Source organism: Vombatus ursinus, unplaced genomic scaffold (assembly GCF_900497805.2).
Source record: "Vombatus ursinus unplaced genomic scaffold, bare-nosed wombat genome assembly UNPS02014159.1, whole genome shotgun sequence".
Classification (NCBI taxonomy): Eukaryota; Metazoa; Chordata; class Mammalia; order Diprotodontia; family Vombatidae; genus Vombatus; species Vombatus ursinus.
Genome location: NW_020953937.1, coordinates 794225 through 809603, shown reverse-complemented (window position 1 = coordinate 809603; position 15379 = coordinate 794225). Strand labels below are relative to the sequence as shown.

General features: G+C 54.2%; 1 protein-coding gene across 4 annotated transcripts; it reads right to left on the bottom strand.

The window, feature by feature from the left end:
* Nucleotides 1–9475: 9475 nt before the first annotated feature.
* ZC3H8 (zinc finger CCCH-type containing 8) lies at nucleotides 9476–13335 on the bottom strand. Of its 4 annotated transcripts, XM_027859164.1 has the most exons (4): nucleotides 13274–13335; nucleotides 11684–11904; nucleotides 11190–11342; nucleotides 9476–10945 (listed from the first exon to the last, which is right to left on the bottom strand). In XM_027859164.1, exon 4 carries the CDS (start codon nucleotides 10851–10853, stop codon nucleotides 9597–9599), a length of 1257 nt encoding a protein of 418 aa, XP_027714965.1. In that variant the 5' UTR covers nucleotides 10854–10945; nucleotides 11190–11342; nucleotides 11684–11904; nucleotides 13274–13335; the 3' UTR covers nucleotides 9476–9596. The 4 variants fall into 4 exon arrangements, with proteins under 4 accessions (XP_027714965.1, XP_027714962.1, XP_027714963.1 ...); XM_027859161.1 differs by lacking the exon at nucleotides 11190–11342; XM_027859162.1 differs by lacking the exon at nucleotides 11190–11342 and having other exon boundaries at nucleotides 11684–12209; nucleotides 13274–13313.
* Nucleotides 13336–15379: the final 2044 nt, after the last annotated feature.

The window sequence follows — 15379 nt, the reverse complement described above, 5'->3', positions numbered from 1 at the left end:
ACTGTTGGTGGAGTTGTGAACTGATCTAACCATTCTGGAGAGCAATGCACAAAGGGCATATATATATATATCAGCTCTTTTTGTTGTGGGTAAGAATTGGAAATTGAGAGTATGCCTATCAGTTGGGGAATGGCTGAACAAGCTGTGGTATATGATTGTGATGGAATATTATTGTGCTATAAGAAATGACAAGCCGGATGGTTTCACAAAAACCTGGAAAGATTTACATGAACTGATAGAGTGAAGTGAGTAGAACCAGAATATTGTACAAAGTAACCACAACATTGTGCCATGATAGTTAAACTTTTATAGACTTAGCTCTTCTCAGTAATACAATGATCTAAGACAATTCCAAAAGACTCATGATGGAAAATGCTATCCACATCCACAGAAAGAACTATGGAGTCTGAATGCAGACTGAAACATACTATTTTCTCTTTTTATGTTTTCTCTTTCTTGTGGTTTTTTTCTCATTTGATCTGATTCTTCTTTCACAACATGACTAATGTGATATATTTAATATGATTGTATGTGTATAGCCTGTATCAGATTGCTTGCTGTCTTGTGGAGGTGGAGGGAGAAAAATACTGGACCACAAAATCATATAAAAGTAAATGTTAAAACTATCTTTACTAGCAATTGGAAAAAATAAAATACTATTGGGGGTGGGTGACTGTGAATTACTTATTCTCAGCAATACAAAATAATCCAAGATAACCCCAAGGGCTCAAGATGAAACATGTTATCTGCCTCCAGAGAAAGAACTGATGTTGTCTGAATACAGACTAAAGCATTCTATTTTTCACTTCTTTTCTTTCTGAGTCTTCTTGTATAAAATGACTAATATGGAAATGTTTTACATGATTGCACATGTATAATCTATATCGGATTGCTTACCATCTCAGGTAGGGGAGGGGGAAGGGATGGAGGGATAGAATTTGGAACTCACTTTTTTTAAAAAAATGTTAAAAATTGTTTTCACATATAATGGGGGGGATAAAATATTATTTTTGAAAAACCTCTTTCTTTAGCTTTTCTAGGAATTCTTTTTTTGGTTTATGTCCAAGTCACATTTTTCTTTGAGGCTATGCCTGTGGCTGTTTTCACATCACTGTGTTCTGGGTTTTGTGTCCTCAGATTCTCCATCACCTAAGCAGCTTTTTATGGTCAGGTTCTCTTTTTGTTGTTTTTTTCATTTTTCCAATCTGTTTTGGATCTTTGGGCTTTATGTTACAGTTGGATTCTGTTTACCTCTGGGTGTGTGTGTGTGTGTGTGTGTGTGTGTGTGTGTGTGTGTGTGTGTGTGTGTGTGTGTGTGTCCTGAGCTTTAGGCTTTGATACTCTACTGTTTTCACATCTAGTTCTGGGGGGCCTGTAAGTTTCAGTGTTTCCAAGATGCTGTAATCATCTTGGAGGTGAGGGGTCTGGTTACTGCCCTCCTGGTCTTTACTCCTCTCCACCTTGGAACTAGGTAATGGGCAGCGGCCTTGCCAAATGGTGCCCGGTCCTGCCCAGTGCAGGCACAGGGATCCCCTATAATCTCATTACGACCAAGCGTTTGATCCCCTCACTGTCCCTGGGAGCTGAACCCTCTCAGTGTTGCTGTCATGGCCATTGCTTCTGCCTCCACCTTCATGGCCCACAGCTGGTGTCACTTTGCCCAAGCTGCCCTCTTGGTCAGCCCCCACTCCAATGCTGCAGACCTCTCTTTCTACCCTTCTAAACTGTCCTGGACTGGAAAAATGACTCACCGTGCCTTTTTCTTATGCTTCTTAGAATTCAATTTGACATTCTTTTTAAAAGTTGCTTAGAAGGGAATATTAAGAGAGTTAATACGAATGCTAACAACTTGGAAATCTTGGCTTTGTTCCCCCAAGGAACATAAGTTTAATTTGTCTTCCACGTGACAGCTCTCCAAATACCTGAAGATTTCTATTGCACTGTCCTCCTTCTTCTTTTCTAGACTTCTCCTTCCTAGACTAAGCATCCCTACATACTTCAACCAATCCTCAGATGTCCAGAAGACTGTGGTCTTCAGGCCATGAAGGACTGAAGGCCTTTTCCCTCTCTGGGCCTCAGTTTCCCCATCTGTAAAATGATGGAGTTGACCTTGATAACAGTAAGATCCTATCCAGCTCTGTACTCTATGAGCGACTTTAATAAGATTTCAGGACACAAGGAGAAAGCCTTGGAGGGCCTGGCTTGAATATGAATGTGATCCTTCTCTCCAGCCAGAAACTGCCCAGAGCTGGGTTTGGCAGCTAGCCAGGGCTGGATTTCCCACAAAGGGCAGTCACCAATCAGGCTTGTGCACAGCAGTCCCCAGAGGAAGGCAAGGACAGACTGGCCAGGAGAGATGTTTTAACAGCAGGAAAGCTTTGAGGAACCCTAGCGCCCCACAAAAAAAAGCATGCTCCCATGACCCTGCTCCTACTCCTGCTGGGATGGGTGGGAGACAGTGACAGTCCACCAGGTTCTAGGGCCCTTCTTTTTTTCCTACCATTGAGGGCATGCTGCCTGGTAGTGGAAAGAACACTGGGTCTGAAGCCAGTGGACATCGGTTCAAAACCTTCCTCAGCCATTTACTCCCTGGATGACCTTGGGCAAGTCACTTTACCTCTCTGGGAAATGGGGGGGGGGGGAATTCAAGGCTTTCTAGGGCCCTTTCCAGTGCTAAGTCCTATACTCTGTGCCTGTCCTGAAACAGAATGGAGCTCCTCTATGGCCCGACATTTCAAATTGCCATCCTTTCCCCCAGTCAGGGCCCAGAGAGTATCCCAGGTACTGCTCACTCCCCTTCTCTCCAGTTGCGTGCACTCATTCATTCACTCAACAGACAGCATTGCCTTGGACCCTCTGGCCAGAGACTTTCAGCTGAGAGGGACCTTAGGCCAATCCCCTCACTTTCCAGCTGAGCACACTGAGACTCAGAGACGTGAAGGGCAGCCATCAGCAGGGCTCCTGTGCCAGGCTAGCAGTCAGAAGTTCTCGCCCTGGATCACTTCCCTCCCTGAGTCTCTATGATCATGTTCTCTGAGTTGAGGAGGCCCACGGGAGAGATGGATTAGGCTTGTCCTGCTTGGCCCAGGGAGGCGTAGTGAGGAAAGCTACAGAAGCTCATGTAGTCAAGAAAAACCTCTGAGCAATGAAAGCCACCCCCAGGTAGGACGAGCTGTCTACAGAGGCAGCAGGCTCTCCTTCCTGGGAGTACGAGCAGAGGCTAGACCTCACTCAGGGGTGTGTTGGAGAGGCATCTTGTGGGCCACCTGAGGTGTTCACTGAGATCCCTTTGAGTTCTGGGAAATACGGCACTATGGCTGTGGAATACAGTCTTTGGTTTTGCCGTTTATAAAATAAGAGGGTAGTCTAGAATGCAGGTTTAACACTGGATCCACCAGCTTTGATAAACAGATGATAGACAATTGCATTTCAATAAAATTGGCTTTCTTTGTAACCCTACGTAGTTTAAGCATTTAAAAACATGATTCTGTGTAGGTAAGGCAATAAGCATTTATTAAGGGCCTACTGACTATGCTAAGCACTAGGGTTGCATAGAAAGGCAAGAGTCTTTGCTCTCAAGGAGCTCATAGTCCAATGGGGGACACAACATGTAAACAACTATGTTCCAGTAAGCTAGGTAAAGGAGTAAGCATTTATTAATTGCCTATTATGTGCAAAGCACTGTGCTGGGCACTTTACAAATATCATTGCTTCTGATCCTCACACCAACTCTGAGGTAAGTGACATTAGCTCCATTTTATAGTTGAGGAAATTAAGACAGAAAGAGATTAAGTGACTTACACAGCTAATTAGTGTCTAAGGCCAGATTTGAACTCAGGTACTCTTGGCCCCAGACCCAGCACTCTGTGCATTGTACCACCAAGCACCATGATAATAGGATAAATTGGAGATATTCACCAGAGAGAAGGCACTAACATTAAGAGGAATCAGGAAAGGCTTCTGGTTCAAGATAAGATTAATCTGAACCAGGGACAGGGTAGTGGAAGAGGAGAGAAGGGGGCACGTTGGAGAGATGCTGCAGAGGTGAAATCGACAGGCCTTGGCACCATATTGGATCTGGGGAGTGAGAGAGAGGGAGGAAGCCAGGATGACTCCTAGGTTGGGAGGCTGAGGGACCAGGGGAATGGGGGCGTCCTCCATTATAAGAAAAATAGGAGGGAGATGGGGAAACAGAATGAGTTCCATCTTGGACATCCAGTTTGAGATCTACAGATACCCAGTCTGAAAGGCAGGTGGAGATACAAGATTGGAAGTCAGCAAAGAGCTTGGGGGTGCAGCTAGGTGGCGCAGTGAATAGAGCACCAGCCCTGAATTCAGGACCCGAGTTCAAATCCGACCTCAGACCAAACACTTGACACTTACTAGCTGTGTGACCCTGGGCAAGTCACTTAACTCCACTGCCTAGCAAAAAAAAAAAAAAAAAAAAAGAGCTTGGGACAGGAAAGGTAGATTTGAGAATCCTCAGCATAGGAATGGTAATTAAATCCATGGGAGATTAGATCACCAAGTGAAGTAGTGTCTGACAGAGGGAGAAGAGAACTCAGGACTGAACTCTGAGAGACACCTATGGTTAGTGGGCATGGCCTGGAAGAAGATCCAGCCAAGGAGACAGAAAAGTGGTCAGAGAGGTAAGAGAACCAGGAGAAAGGGGTGTCCCCAAAGCCTAGAGAATGTCCAGAAGATGATGATTGGCAATGTCCAAGGCTGCAGACAGGTCAAGGAGAATGAGCACTGAGAAAAGGCCACTGGATCTGGTAACCAGGAGATCATTGGTGACTTTGGAAAGGGTAGTTTGGGTGGAATGATGAGATCAGAAGCCAGATAGTGAGAAGTTAAGGAGAGTGGGAGCAAAGGAAGCAGATGCTGATTATTGATCACTTTCTGAAGGAGTTTAACCACTAAACGGAGAAGAGATAGGGAATAATAGCTCGTGGGGATGAAAGGATCATCTGAGGGCTTTTTGAGAAGGGAGACACTGGCATGTTTGCAGGCAGCGGAGGAGCCAGGAGCGAGGCAGAGACTGAAGACAAGTGAGGAAGGGTGAGATCTCTTGGAGATAGGATGGAAGGACATCACCTGAGCAGGCAGAAGGGTCACTCCTGGTCAGGAGTCAGGCCACCTCATCGTGGCAGATGAGGAAGGAGGAGAGGAAGAAGGCACCCCAGTGATGGTGAGGAGGAAGCGGGGGTCTCAGCTGAGAGTGGGGGAGGGGAGCCATGGGACTGCCCAAGTGGTCCTTGACACACAAGGTGAAGGTCCTTTAATTGTCTGCTCCTGTGACCCAGGATCAGTTCTAGTGCAGGTCAAGCTCTGTCCCACATCAATCCCCAAGATCCTGGTTTTGAGGGAACTCCAGCTGTGGGGGCCAAACAAGGTTACTGGATGTACAGTCAAGAAGCATCTGCCATTCTTGGAGCTGCCCCTGTCCTCTGGGCTTTCTCACTCTGCCCACGTGCACAAGGAGAGGGGTTGGGTTTGACACCCTCAAAGGATTTTTTTGTGATGTCTCCGCAGTGCCTCTAGCCTGGAGTGACCTCAGCTGTAACGCCCACCGATGAGTCGCACTGAGGACTTGGACCCAAGCCCTGGGCTCTGCAAGGAGGTGGTGCAGCCTAGGGGGAGCCCCTCTGTGGGGGGCCGGGAGGCCTGGCTCAGCCCCTCGTTGTGTGGCTCCTCACAGAGCCTGCTTCTCCGAGGATGGCGACTGGTAACCAATGTCACCCCACGTTACAGAGCAGGAAACTGAGCTTGGAAGAGACAGAAACTTGCAGCCATGAGTGACAGACATGGTCCTCGTAGGCAGGTCTCAGCCAAGTCCCTGGGCAGGTGGGCAGTGGGGACAGTGGGGACGGTGAGCTGTGCCCAACCTGCCTCACAGGCTTAGGCTTCGCAGGCCTCGCAGGGCTCGAGATGATTCTTATTCGGGGCCTTCTTTCTAGGCCACTTGTTCTCTTGGCCCTGCCCGGGAATCCCTGCGGATTCCTGGAGCTGGTGTCTCTTCACATGCCTCCTCACTGCTCTTCTCCTCCCTAGACCTCACTTGCACCCGTCATCTCTCCTAGAACTGCTTCCCATCACCCCAACTACCTTTTGAAGTCTTCAGTAGTGGAGCCAAGGCCTTGCACCTGCTTGAGCTGGCACGTTTGCCTTGGGCCCCACAGGTCCCAAGACAGAAGCCCGGGTCTGGAGCACTTGACCAGTCCGAGCTCTGACCACCCCCAGCCTTCCTCATCATTTAGTAATTCCTCAGCTCCATTTCCCTTCCAGGAGACTAGGAGCGGGGAGCCATCTGACAACGGACACTGGCCCCAAGAAGCCAGGATGGGCTGTCCAAGCTGGGATGGGGGATGGTGTGGGGTCAGGTGGACAATGCCCTAGGTAGATGGAACCAGGAGCTGCCCCCTGGCCTGTCTTCTTTCTCTGCTGCCGCGCATTCTCCCCATTTCTCATGGTCGACATCTGGGTGAGCTCAATGGCATTGCCAGATGTGCAGTGTGGACTGGTGAGTGCCCTGGAGTGAGAGGCCAGCAAGGACCCATCATCACCTTTGACTATGGGTTGGAAATGGCTCCCAGGGCCAGGGAAGCCCTTTGGCAGCTGGGAGGCACCACAGTGCACAGTTTGGGACCTGAAGTCAAAGACCTGAGTTCAAATCTAGCTTCAGGCATGTGACCTAGGACAGGTCACCTCACCTCCACCTGCCTCTCTCACAAGTCTGTAATAAGGACCATGGAGCTAACGTTTGTCAAGTACCGAGCTCTTCCTCACTCTTCTCCTCCCAAACAGCCCTCTGGGCGCAGCGCCCAGACCAAGACGGTGAGAGGACACCCGAGGAACAGCTCTAGGCTCCAAGTCTCCACAGACCTGGCTCTGACACCAGGGTGGTGGGGGGCTTTCCTCTTCCTGAGGCCCAGTGTGCCCCTCAGTGAGACCTGCCCTTCTCTGGGTCCCAGTCTCCCCATCTATACAAAAAGGGCACTGGGCTAGGTCACATCTGTGGGACCAATAGCTCCAATATCTGGGATTCTGTGAATCTCATCTGTTGCTGCCCAGGAGGCCAGGGACCCAAACAGGAAGGGCCAGAGGCAAAGAGGAAGCTATGCCCTTCCTCCAGCACAAAGCCGCCTATCTGAAGGTCAATGGAACATCTTCTGGACATTGTCCATCATTTCTGATGGGGGCATCAGGGCCCTCAGTGGTCATGACAGAACTTCATTTCCATCCCACCTACAGGTGAACAAATGAGCTCAGCTTAGGCAACTTTCCTGCTGTCCCAGGGCACGTAAGAGTCAGAGGCATAAGAGGGGCTTTCGACCCACTTGACCGAGTTGGAGGAAGGGAAGGTTCTGAGAGCTACTCTGTAGCCGTGGCTGATTGTCTGCCCCCAGCCCCAGCGACTGCTGCTCTGAATGAGACCAGCCCAGCTTGTCCAAACCAGGAAGGCAGTTCTAACTGCGTGCAGGGCAAGCCTGAGGGGTGGCAGCGGCTGCTTTCCCAGCAGGCCCCAGGACAGGGAGGTTTCCTGTTCAAACACCCGTCTGTCCCTTTCTCCTGATTGCTTTCTTTATCCCACCATCACTTCTCTCCACCCTGAGCTGCACCACTGTGGCCTCCCTCTCCCAGGGGCACAGGACCCAAGAGGGCAGGGCCCAGCTGCTGCTGATCCAGCCACCCCACTCACCTGGACCCTGGGGATACAAAGGTGGACTCTGCAGCAGCTGCCCTGCCCCCGAAATGGAGGTGCACCCTAAGGAGGATGGCAGATATCCACCTACTGCTTACCGCTGCCTGAGCCCATCAAAGGCATCTTCCCTCGTTTAGCCTCACATCTGCTTCTTGGGAAGGAGACATTATTGCCCCCACTTGACAGAGGGGGAAACAGAGCCTCTGCAAGGCCAAGAGACGTGTCCAAAGCAACATGGCTGCTTTGTGTCAGAGACCCTCCTCAGGCTGCCTCTCTTTAAAAGTGAGGGACCCTACTGACAAATGGCCAAAGGGTATGAACAGGCAGTTTTCAGAGAAAGAAATTAAAGCAATCTACAGTCACGCGAAAAATGTTCTAAATCACTGCTGATCAGAGGAATGAAAGTTAAAACGACTCCGAGGTACCACCTCACGTCTATCAGATTGGCTAATATGACAAAATAGGAAAATGATAAATGCTGGAGGGTATATGGGAAAATTGGAACACTGAGGCATTGGTGGTGGAGTTGTGAAGTGATCAAACCATTCCGGAGAGCAATTTGGAACTATGCCCAAAGGGCTACAAAAATGTGCATACCCTTTGACCCAGCAATAACCCAAAGAGATCACAAAAAAGGGAACAGGACCCACACATATAAAATGATTTACAGCAGCTCTTTTTGTGGTGGCCAAGAATTGGAAATTGAGAGGATGCCCATCAACTGAGGAATGGCTGAACAAGTTGTGGTATATGAGTGTGATGGAATACTACTGTGCTATAAGAAATGATGAGCAGGTGAACTTCAGAAAAACCTAGAAAGACTTGTATGCACTGATGCTGAGTGAAGTGAGCAGAACCAGGACATTAACAGTAACACTGTGCAATGATTAACTTTGACAGACTTAGGTCTTCTCAGCAATGCAATGATCCAAGACAATTCCAAAAGACTCAGGACGGAAGATGCTGGGGGGTGGGGGGGCGGGGCAGCTAGGTGGCGTAGTGGATAGAGCACTGGCTCTGGAGTCAGGAGGACATGAATTCAAATCTGGCCTCAGACACTTAATCACTTGATGCTTATTAGCTGTGCATCCCTGGGCAAGTCACTTAACCCCAACTGCCTCACCAAAATAAAAGTCTCAATATTTTGGGTCAGCTAGGTGGCACAGTGGATAGAGAACAGGCCCTAGAGTCAGTAGGACCTGAATTCAAATCCAGCCTCAGATGCTTACTAGCTGTAAGGCCCTAGACAAGTCACTTAACCCTGATTGCCTCCAAAAAAAGATACCATAAGAAGATGCTGTTCACATCCGGAGAAAGGACTATGGAGTCTGAATGCAGATCGAAGCATATGATACTTTCTTTTTTTCTCTCATGGTTTTTCCCTTTTGTTTTGATTTTTCTTTCACAACATGACTAATGTGGAAATATGTTTAAGAAAATAAAAAATAAAAAATAAAAGTGAGGGACCCAGCACAGTGACATCGACAAGTCCTACGACCTCAGCCCTGGAGGCCTCCTCCCTTCTTAGCATCCCGGCAGAACGCTGCTGATCTGCCCAAGATAGAAGCCCCATGTGTAGGCCCCCAAAAGGAAAGGTCCGGTGTAGCCAGTGGTGATCTGCAGAGGGAGAGACAACACTCAGATGGGCTGGAGGGCACCTTCAGAGATCAGTCCTATGAGCAAACAAGGGAGTCCTTACTGGGTACAAAGCTGTCCTTTGTTATTAAGTCCCAGACTCCTCAGGGGGTTGGGAATAAACACAAGTGCCCCTAACTTCCTGGGGTTTTTAATAGGACTCCTCACAATCACAGCGCTAACCAGAGCAAAATAATTCCCATCTCTACCAAACACAGAAGAGTTGGGAGCGAGACCCTCAGTCTGCCCTCAGCCGTCAGGAGGGAGCCGTAGGAGGAGCAGCCTCCACGGGGGCTGGGCCCGCCAGGGCAGCCCTCAGCAGGCCTTCCGTCTCAGGAGTCAGGGGTGCATGGGAGAAGCCGCAGTGGTCGCCCTGGTAGCACTTGGCGCCCGTGTGGAAGAACTTACACGGGAACTCGTTGTGCAAGAAGCGGCAGTGGTCACCCCGCGTGCAGTAGCCCTGCACGTAGAACTTGCAGAGCTGCTGGAACTTGAGGCCGTCGGCCCCGTGGTCCAGCCGGCACTGCTCTCCGCGGACACACCGTCCGGCCAGGAAGTACTTGCATACCCTCTGTGAGCCCAGGGCCACTGTGTTCTTCTGGACAAACTCCTCGCTCACAGGGGCACGTTCTGGGGCAGCGGGAGGGCCTGCCGGGCGCCGGGGGGCCGGGGCCTTCGCCGGTCCCTTCGCTGGCCCTGCCCGCTTCCTCTTCTTGGCACGGCTGGCACTCCCAGCCCCGGCGCTCCGCTTGGCTCCCCTCTTCGCCCCACCCTCCACAGGCGGGGGCACCGGGGCCACCTCAGGGGCCTCCCTCTCCCGTCGGTACTGCTCAAGGAGCTGGGCAAAGTCCTCCTCCTGGGGCTGCCTCCCCTTGGCGACAGAAGCCCTGGCCTTCTTGCCTCTCCTCTTGCTGTCCGGCCGAAGGCTGCCACCTTGGCCACTACATTTCTTGGGCCTGGCTTTCCCTTGTGCAGGACTGCAGGCGGCACCGCCTGGGCTTGCTGCCCTGGGCCTGGGGCCAGAATCAGGCCTGGGGGACGGCAAGGCTGGAGGTTCACAGGCCACGGTTCCTAAGCCTGAGAGTGCCATGCTGGAGGAAAGCATGGGGTTTGGGGGTTTGCAAAACAGGTCCCCAAAATCCCAGCGGGGAGAAGAGCAGGGGGACAGCGTCTCTGTGGCCCCAGGGCCATCGGGGCTGGGAGGTTTGCAGATGACGTCTTCCAAGCTGCTGCTGCCAGGGCTGAGCTCCAAAAGAGGAGGGTCTGAGGCCTGGCAGGGACTCGAAGGCTCACGGGCCAGATCCCCAGAGCCGGTGGGGCTAGGTGAAGGCCCAGTGGGTGGAGCGTTCAGGGCCAACCCAGGGCCCAACTGCGGGCAGGTCAGCTTCCTGCAGCCCTCTTGGCCTGAGACAAGCGGACCTTGAGTCAGGCTGGGGCCAAGCATGGGATTTGGGGGTTTGGAGAAGAGGTCTTCAAAGGGCACCAGGCCAGTGGGGAACAGTGTGGAAGACATAGTACGCACAGCTCTGGGTCAAAGCCACCTTCAGGCCAGCCAGCCGTGAGTCAGCTCAGGGTCCCCAAGGGGAGGTACAGGCAAACGCTACCCTGGAAGACAGAAGCAGCACCCAGCAGGTCTGCAGCCATTGCCCCACGCTTCGGGCATTCTTTCCAGATGCCCCCCAAGTCATGTCCCCCTCTGTTCTTCCCTCTAGCCTCAGCCAAACCCCCCCTCCCCCACCACCTCCTCGATGTTTTCCCCAGGCCTCCCTCTGAGACCACCCTTCAAGCAGTTGATCCTGCATGGGTCCTCTTCGACCGCGCCTTCCTTCCCCAGGGCACTCCTCCTTACCCTGCCCAGCCCTCCGCCCCTCTGACAGGAGAGCACCAGGGCTCTGCACAGTCTTATCCCCATTCTCTGTGCTGCCTCCACTAGAACGTAAGCTCCGTGAGGGCAGGGGCTGTCTTTGGCCTTCCTCTGTATTCCCGGCACTCAGCACAGGGCCTGGCACACAGTAGGCACTTTATCAATGCTTGCAGACTCCAGGAGGGACCTCTTCCAAGGACCCAGGCCACCCCAGGGGCAGTGACAGGATTCAGAGAGCATCCCCGGCTCTCGGAACGGGAAGGGCCCCTGCAGCAGGGAGCGGACTGTGGGACCACTCTGATTTTCACAAGTATTTCCTTGAACCCAGTCCCGTAAGGCCTCGAAGAACAAATGGGGTCCGGGCCCTTCCAGGATCCAAAGCCCCCAGCGAGCCACCTCTTCCTGGTAAACAGACCCCACCTCATCTGCCAACATCCCCAAGACGCCATGGGCCCTCCACGAGTCTGCGGGGCACTCACCTCTCTAGCGTCCAGGCTGGGGAACGGCCGAACCTCGGAACCTCTGCTCCTCAGGCGGCCCCGTCCTGAGGCCCTGGACCTTCTCCCACTCAAAAGGGGTGCAGACTCAAGGCTGTGTCCCCACCAGAGTGCGGTCACCTCCATGGAGACACGGCCCTAGGGGGTCCAGAAGAGAAGACAGGGGACGTCTCTGGGCCGGAGCGCGGCCAAGGGTCAGCTACCTAAAAACACAAAGGGAAGACTGGCTTCCTGCTCACGTCTCTGTCCGGTGGCAGAGGCCTGGAGGACAGACTCAGCCACAGCCACAAAGCTAATGAATGTCACCAGTCCTAGGCTTTGGCCATGAACCCCCTTCTGGGGACCGTGGGGTCCAAAGATTTTCAAAACCACCGCAAGCCCTCTTCTCATTCAGAAATACCGATAGAGCCCACATAGGCCAAAGCTGGCTGTGGGGAGTCCTCAACAACTTTTGAGAGCGGAAAGGGGCTCCGGCACCAAAAAGCTGGGGAGACGTTCGAGGCCTGTCCTTAAGTCAAAGGGAAGAGATGAGAGGGAGATCGTCCAATTTTCTCTTTTACTAGACGGGTACACTTGGGTCCACCCGATGTGCTGGAATGGAATCCGAGCCCCGAGCCCTCCCCGCCGCTGCCTGGGGCCCAGGCTGGGGGGTACAAGACTTTGTGGGGGGGGAGGGCAGCGGTGCAGACCCCGGCCTTCCTGCCTCCTCCCTCCCCGGGGCTCTACACTCTCCGGATTCGAGATCCCTGCGGCGAGGGGAGGGCGCCGGAGGGCTGGGGGGGGGTCCTCCTCTGTCGGGGTCCGGCCAAGCGCCATGGAGCCGCCTCCCTCCCAGGCCCCACCCCACCCCGGCTCCGGACCCTGGGAGCCCAGGACCTTCTCTCCCGGTCCCGGTCTGGCCAGAGTCCGAGGACGGGGGGGCCCTGCCCCAGCGGCCTCCAAGCGAAGCTCCGGCCGGAGCTGACCATCGCGAGAAGGGCCAGTCTCGGGTCTGGGGGCGAGCAGTCAAGAAAGCGGGGCGCTGCCCCCCACCCCGCCCCCATGCCAGGGTTCCGCCCTGACGGCCGCAGGCCCCCCGCTGAGGCCCCCTTCTGCCCCCCTGCAGACCCCGGGACGCCGGTGATGCCCCTCCCCCAGAGGCAGACGGGGGGGGGGGCAGGCAAAGGCGGGGTGGAGCCCCCTGCCCTCAGAGGCCCCTTCCACAAATGACACCCACCTCCACACTCGGGGGCCCCCCAGGCCCAGGTCAGGGCTTCCTCACGCCCCGCAGCTCGACCCCCGCCCAGAGCCACGGGGCCCCGGGGCGGGGGGGGGGGGCCGGGGCGCGGCCGGGGGGGGGGGGGGGGGGGGGGGAGGCCCTCCCCCGCGGGAAGATGTAAGGACCGAGGTCCCGCGTCCGGGTAGGGAGGTAGCTCCCCGGGAGGCCTTCCGCCTCAGCCCCGCTAACCTCCCGCCGCTAGGCCTCCGGGGCAGCAGGAGACGCACCGGCGCCGGGGGGGGGGGTGGGGGGGGTTGGCGTGCCCTTGACCGTGACCCTGACCCCGACCCCGACCCTGTTCGTGAGCAAGGTACCTTGGGCTGAAAGCCTCCCGGGATCACGCAGCCGCAAAGCATGCTCAAGAGATACAGACTCCACCCCTCACGCGACGTGCGACGTCACGTCACGCACGCCCGAAGGCGCTGTAGTCACCATAGTTACCGTGAAGCGCAAACTCCCCACCCCTCCCCCCTCCAGCCAGACCGGCGCATCGACGCATGCGCAGATGCGGACACTCCCAGAAGGCAACGCGTCAGGACGTGATCCACTCTCGGGCAGAACCACTCGTCCTCCTCGCCCCTCCCGACTCCAACAAGCTCTCGTCGTCACTCAGCGTTGCTTGGAGCTATTGCGCATGTACAGAAGAAAGGCCGGGCTCGACCAATCAGGAGCCGCAGTGCATCCCGCGCCGCATCCCGTCTCTATGGCAACCGCCGGCTGACCCGCGCCTGCTGCTCCTGGCCGCGCCAGGTCCAGGCTGTCCAACGCCCCTTCTACCTTGAGCCCTGAGCCTCGGAGGCCCACCCGGGCCGTGGGGGCGGGGCGCCTGCTGCGTGCCAGACACTGCCAAGGGCCCACCCCCAGAGCCAGGCTGCCAGCTCCCCCGGGGGAGGGCCTGGATGCTTTGTGTGCTGCCGGTACACAGCAGGCGCTTAACCAGTGCCGGATGCATGCACCCGGTGCCGGGCCCGGGGCTCTCCTCACCCCCAGAGGAAGTAACGGCGGTGGAGAGCCCCTCCTCGGGAGGCAGCGCAGGGAGACCCAGGGAAAGCCTCCCGTAGAGAGGGCGGCAATGGCCGAGGCCTGCGCCCTTGAGTGTCCCGAGCGTGGGAAGGCCTTCGGCCACCCTAGGGCCCGGGGCGTCCATCATGGACACTCGCTGGAGAGAGGCCTTGCCACGTGGCCACGGCTTTCAGCCCTCTCAGCCCTCCTCGCACGCGGGAGGATGCGTGGGGTGAGAAGCCCCATGGATGCAGCGATTGTGGGAAGGCCTTCACACAGAGCCATCCCTTATCCTGCACAAGATGGTTCACACCAGAGAAAGGTCCGATGGGCACCAGACGATTCACAGGGGGAGAGCCCCTTTGAATGTCATGAATGTGGGAAGGCCTTCCTCAGTGCTCCTATCCCACGCAGCACCACAGAATTCACGCTGGAGAGAAACCCTTTGAATGTGATCACTGTGGCAAATCTTTCATTAAATGTGTACTTAGGCTGGCGTCAGAGAATCCATAATGGAGAAAGACCCTATGAGTGTGGGAGCTGTGGGAATGCATTTAGTCTCCAGTCAGCCCTTAATCAGCAGAGAATTCACACTGGAGAGAAGCCCTGGAAATGCAGTGAGTGTCCCAAGAACCTTTAGGGCATCGTCCAGCCCTCATCCAACACCAGAGACTTCACACCAGGGAGAGACCGCAACAGTGATAAAGTGAAATCTCCAGGGCCAACGAGGCAAGAGGAGAAAGCATACCACCAGATCTTTGTTTAAAAGAAATGTCGTGTTCTGTGTAAATGTGCATTTACTGCTAAGATTCCGGCATAGCTTGGGTTTGTATTCTGTTTGTGGCAGACACCACAAGGAATCATTTAAAAATTATTAAGTGGCCAGCAAGTAGGCACCTCTTAGGAAAGAGAGTCCACAGCAATTTAGAAGGAGTTGACAGCAGGGCCACTGATTGGGAAGAGCTGAGGAAAAGAAGGAAAGAAGGAAGGAGGAAGGGAGAGAGAGAAGAAAGGAAAGAAGGACGGAGGGAAGGAAAGATGTAAAGAGAGAAAGGAAGGAGGGGAGAGAAGGAAGGGAAGAAAGGAAAGAAGCAGGGAAGAAAGGAGGGAAGGAAGGAAGGAGAGAGGGAGGGAAGAAAGGAAGGGGGGAGGGAAGAAAGGAAGGGGGGAGGGAGTGGTCTATGTGCCAGGCTCTGTCCTAAACGCTGAGACATCAGAGGTACACTCTACTAGGGGCGGCTAGCCCCCTAGTGGGGACTTTTGGTCTAGGGAGTCGAAGAAACCGAAAGCCTCTCCTCTTAGGGGAGACAGTTGGCACACCCTTTCATCAGTAAGAGGAAGGCGAGTTGGACGACTGGGCCGTGGGCAAAGGGCCTGGGGCTCGGGGTCCAGGAGGATGAGCATGGCCTGATTTTCCC

Coding starts and splice junctions, on each gene's coding strand:
- ZC3H8 (XM_027859164.1), bottom strand. CDS start 10,853: ATGTCTTCCACACTGTTCCCCACTGGCCTGGTGCCCTTTGAAGACCTC.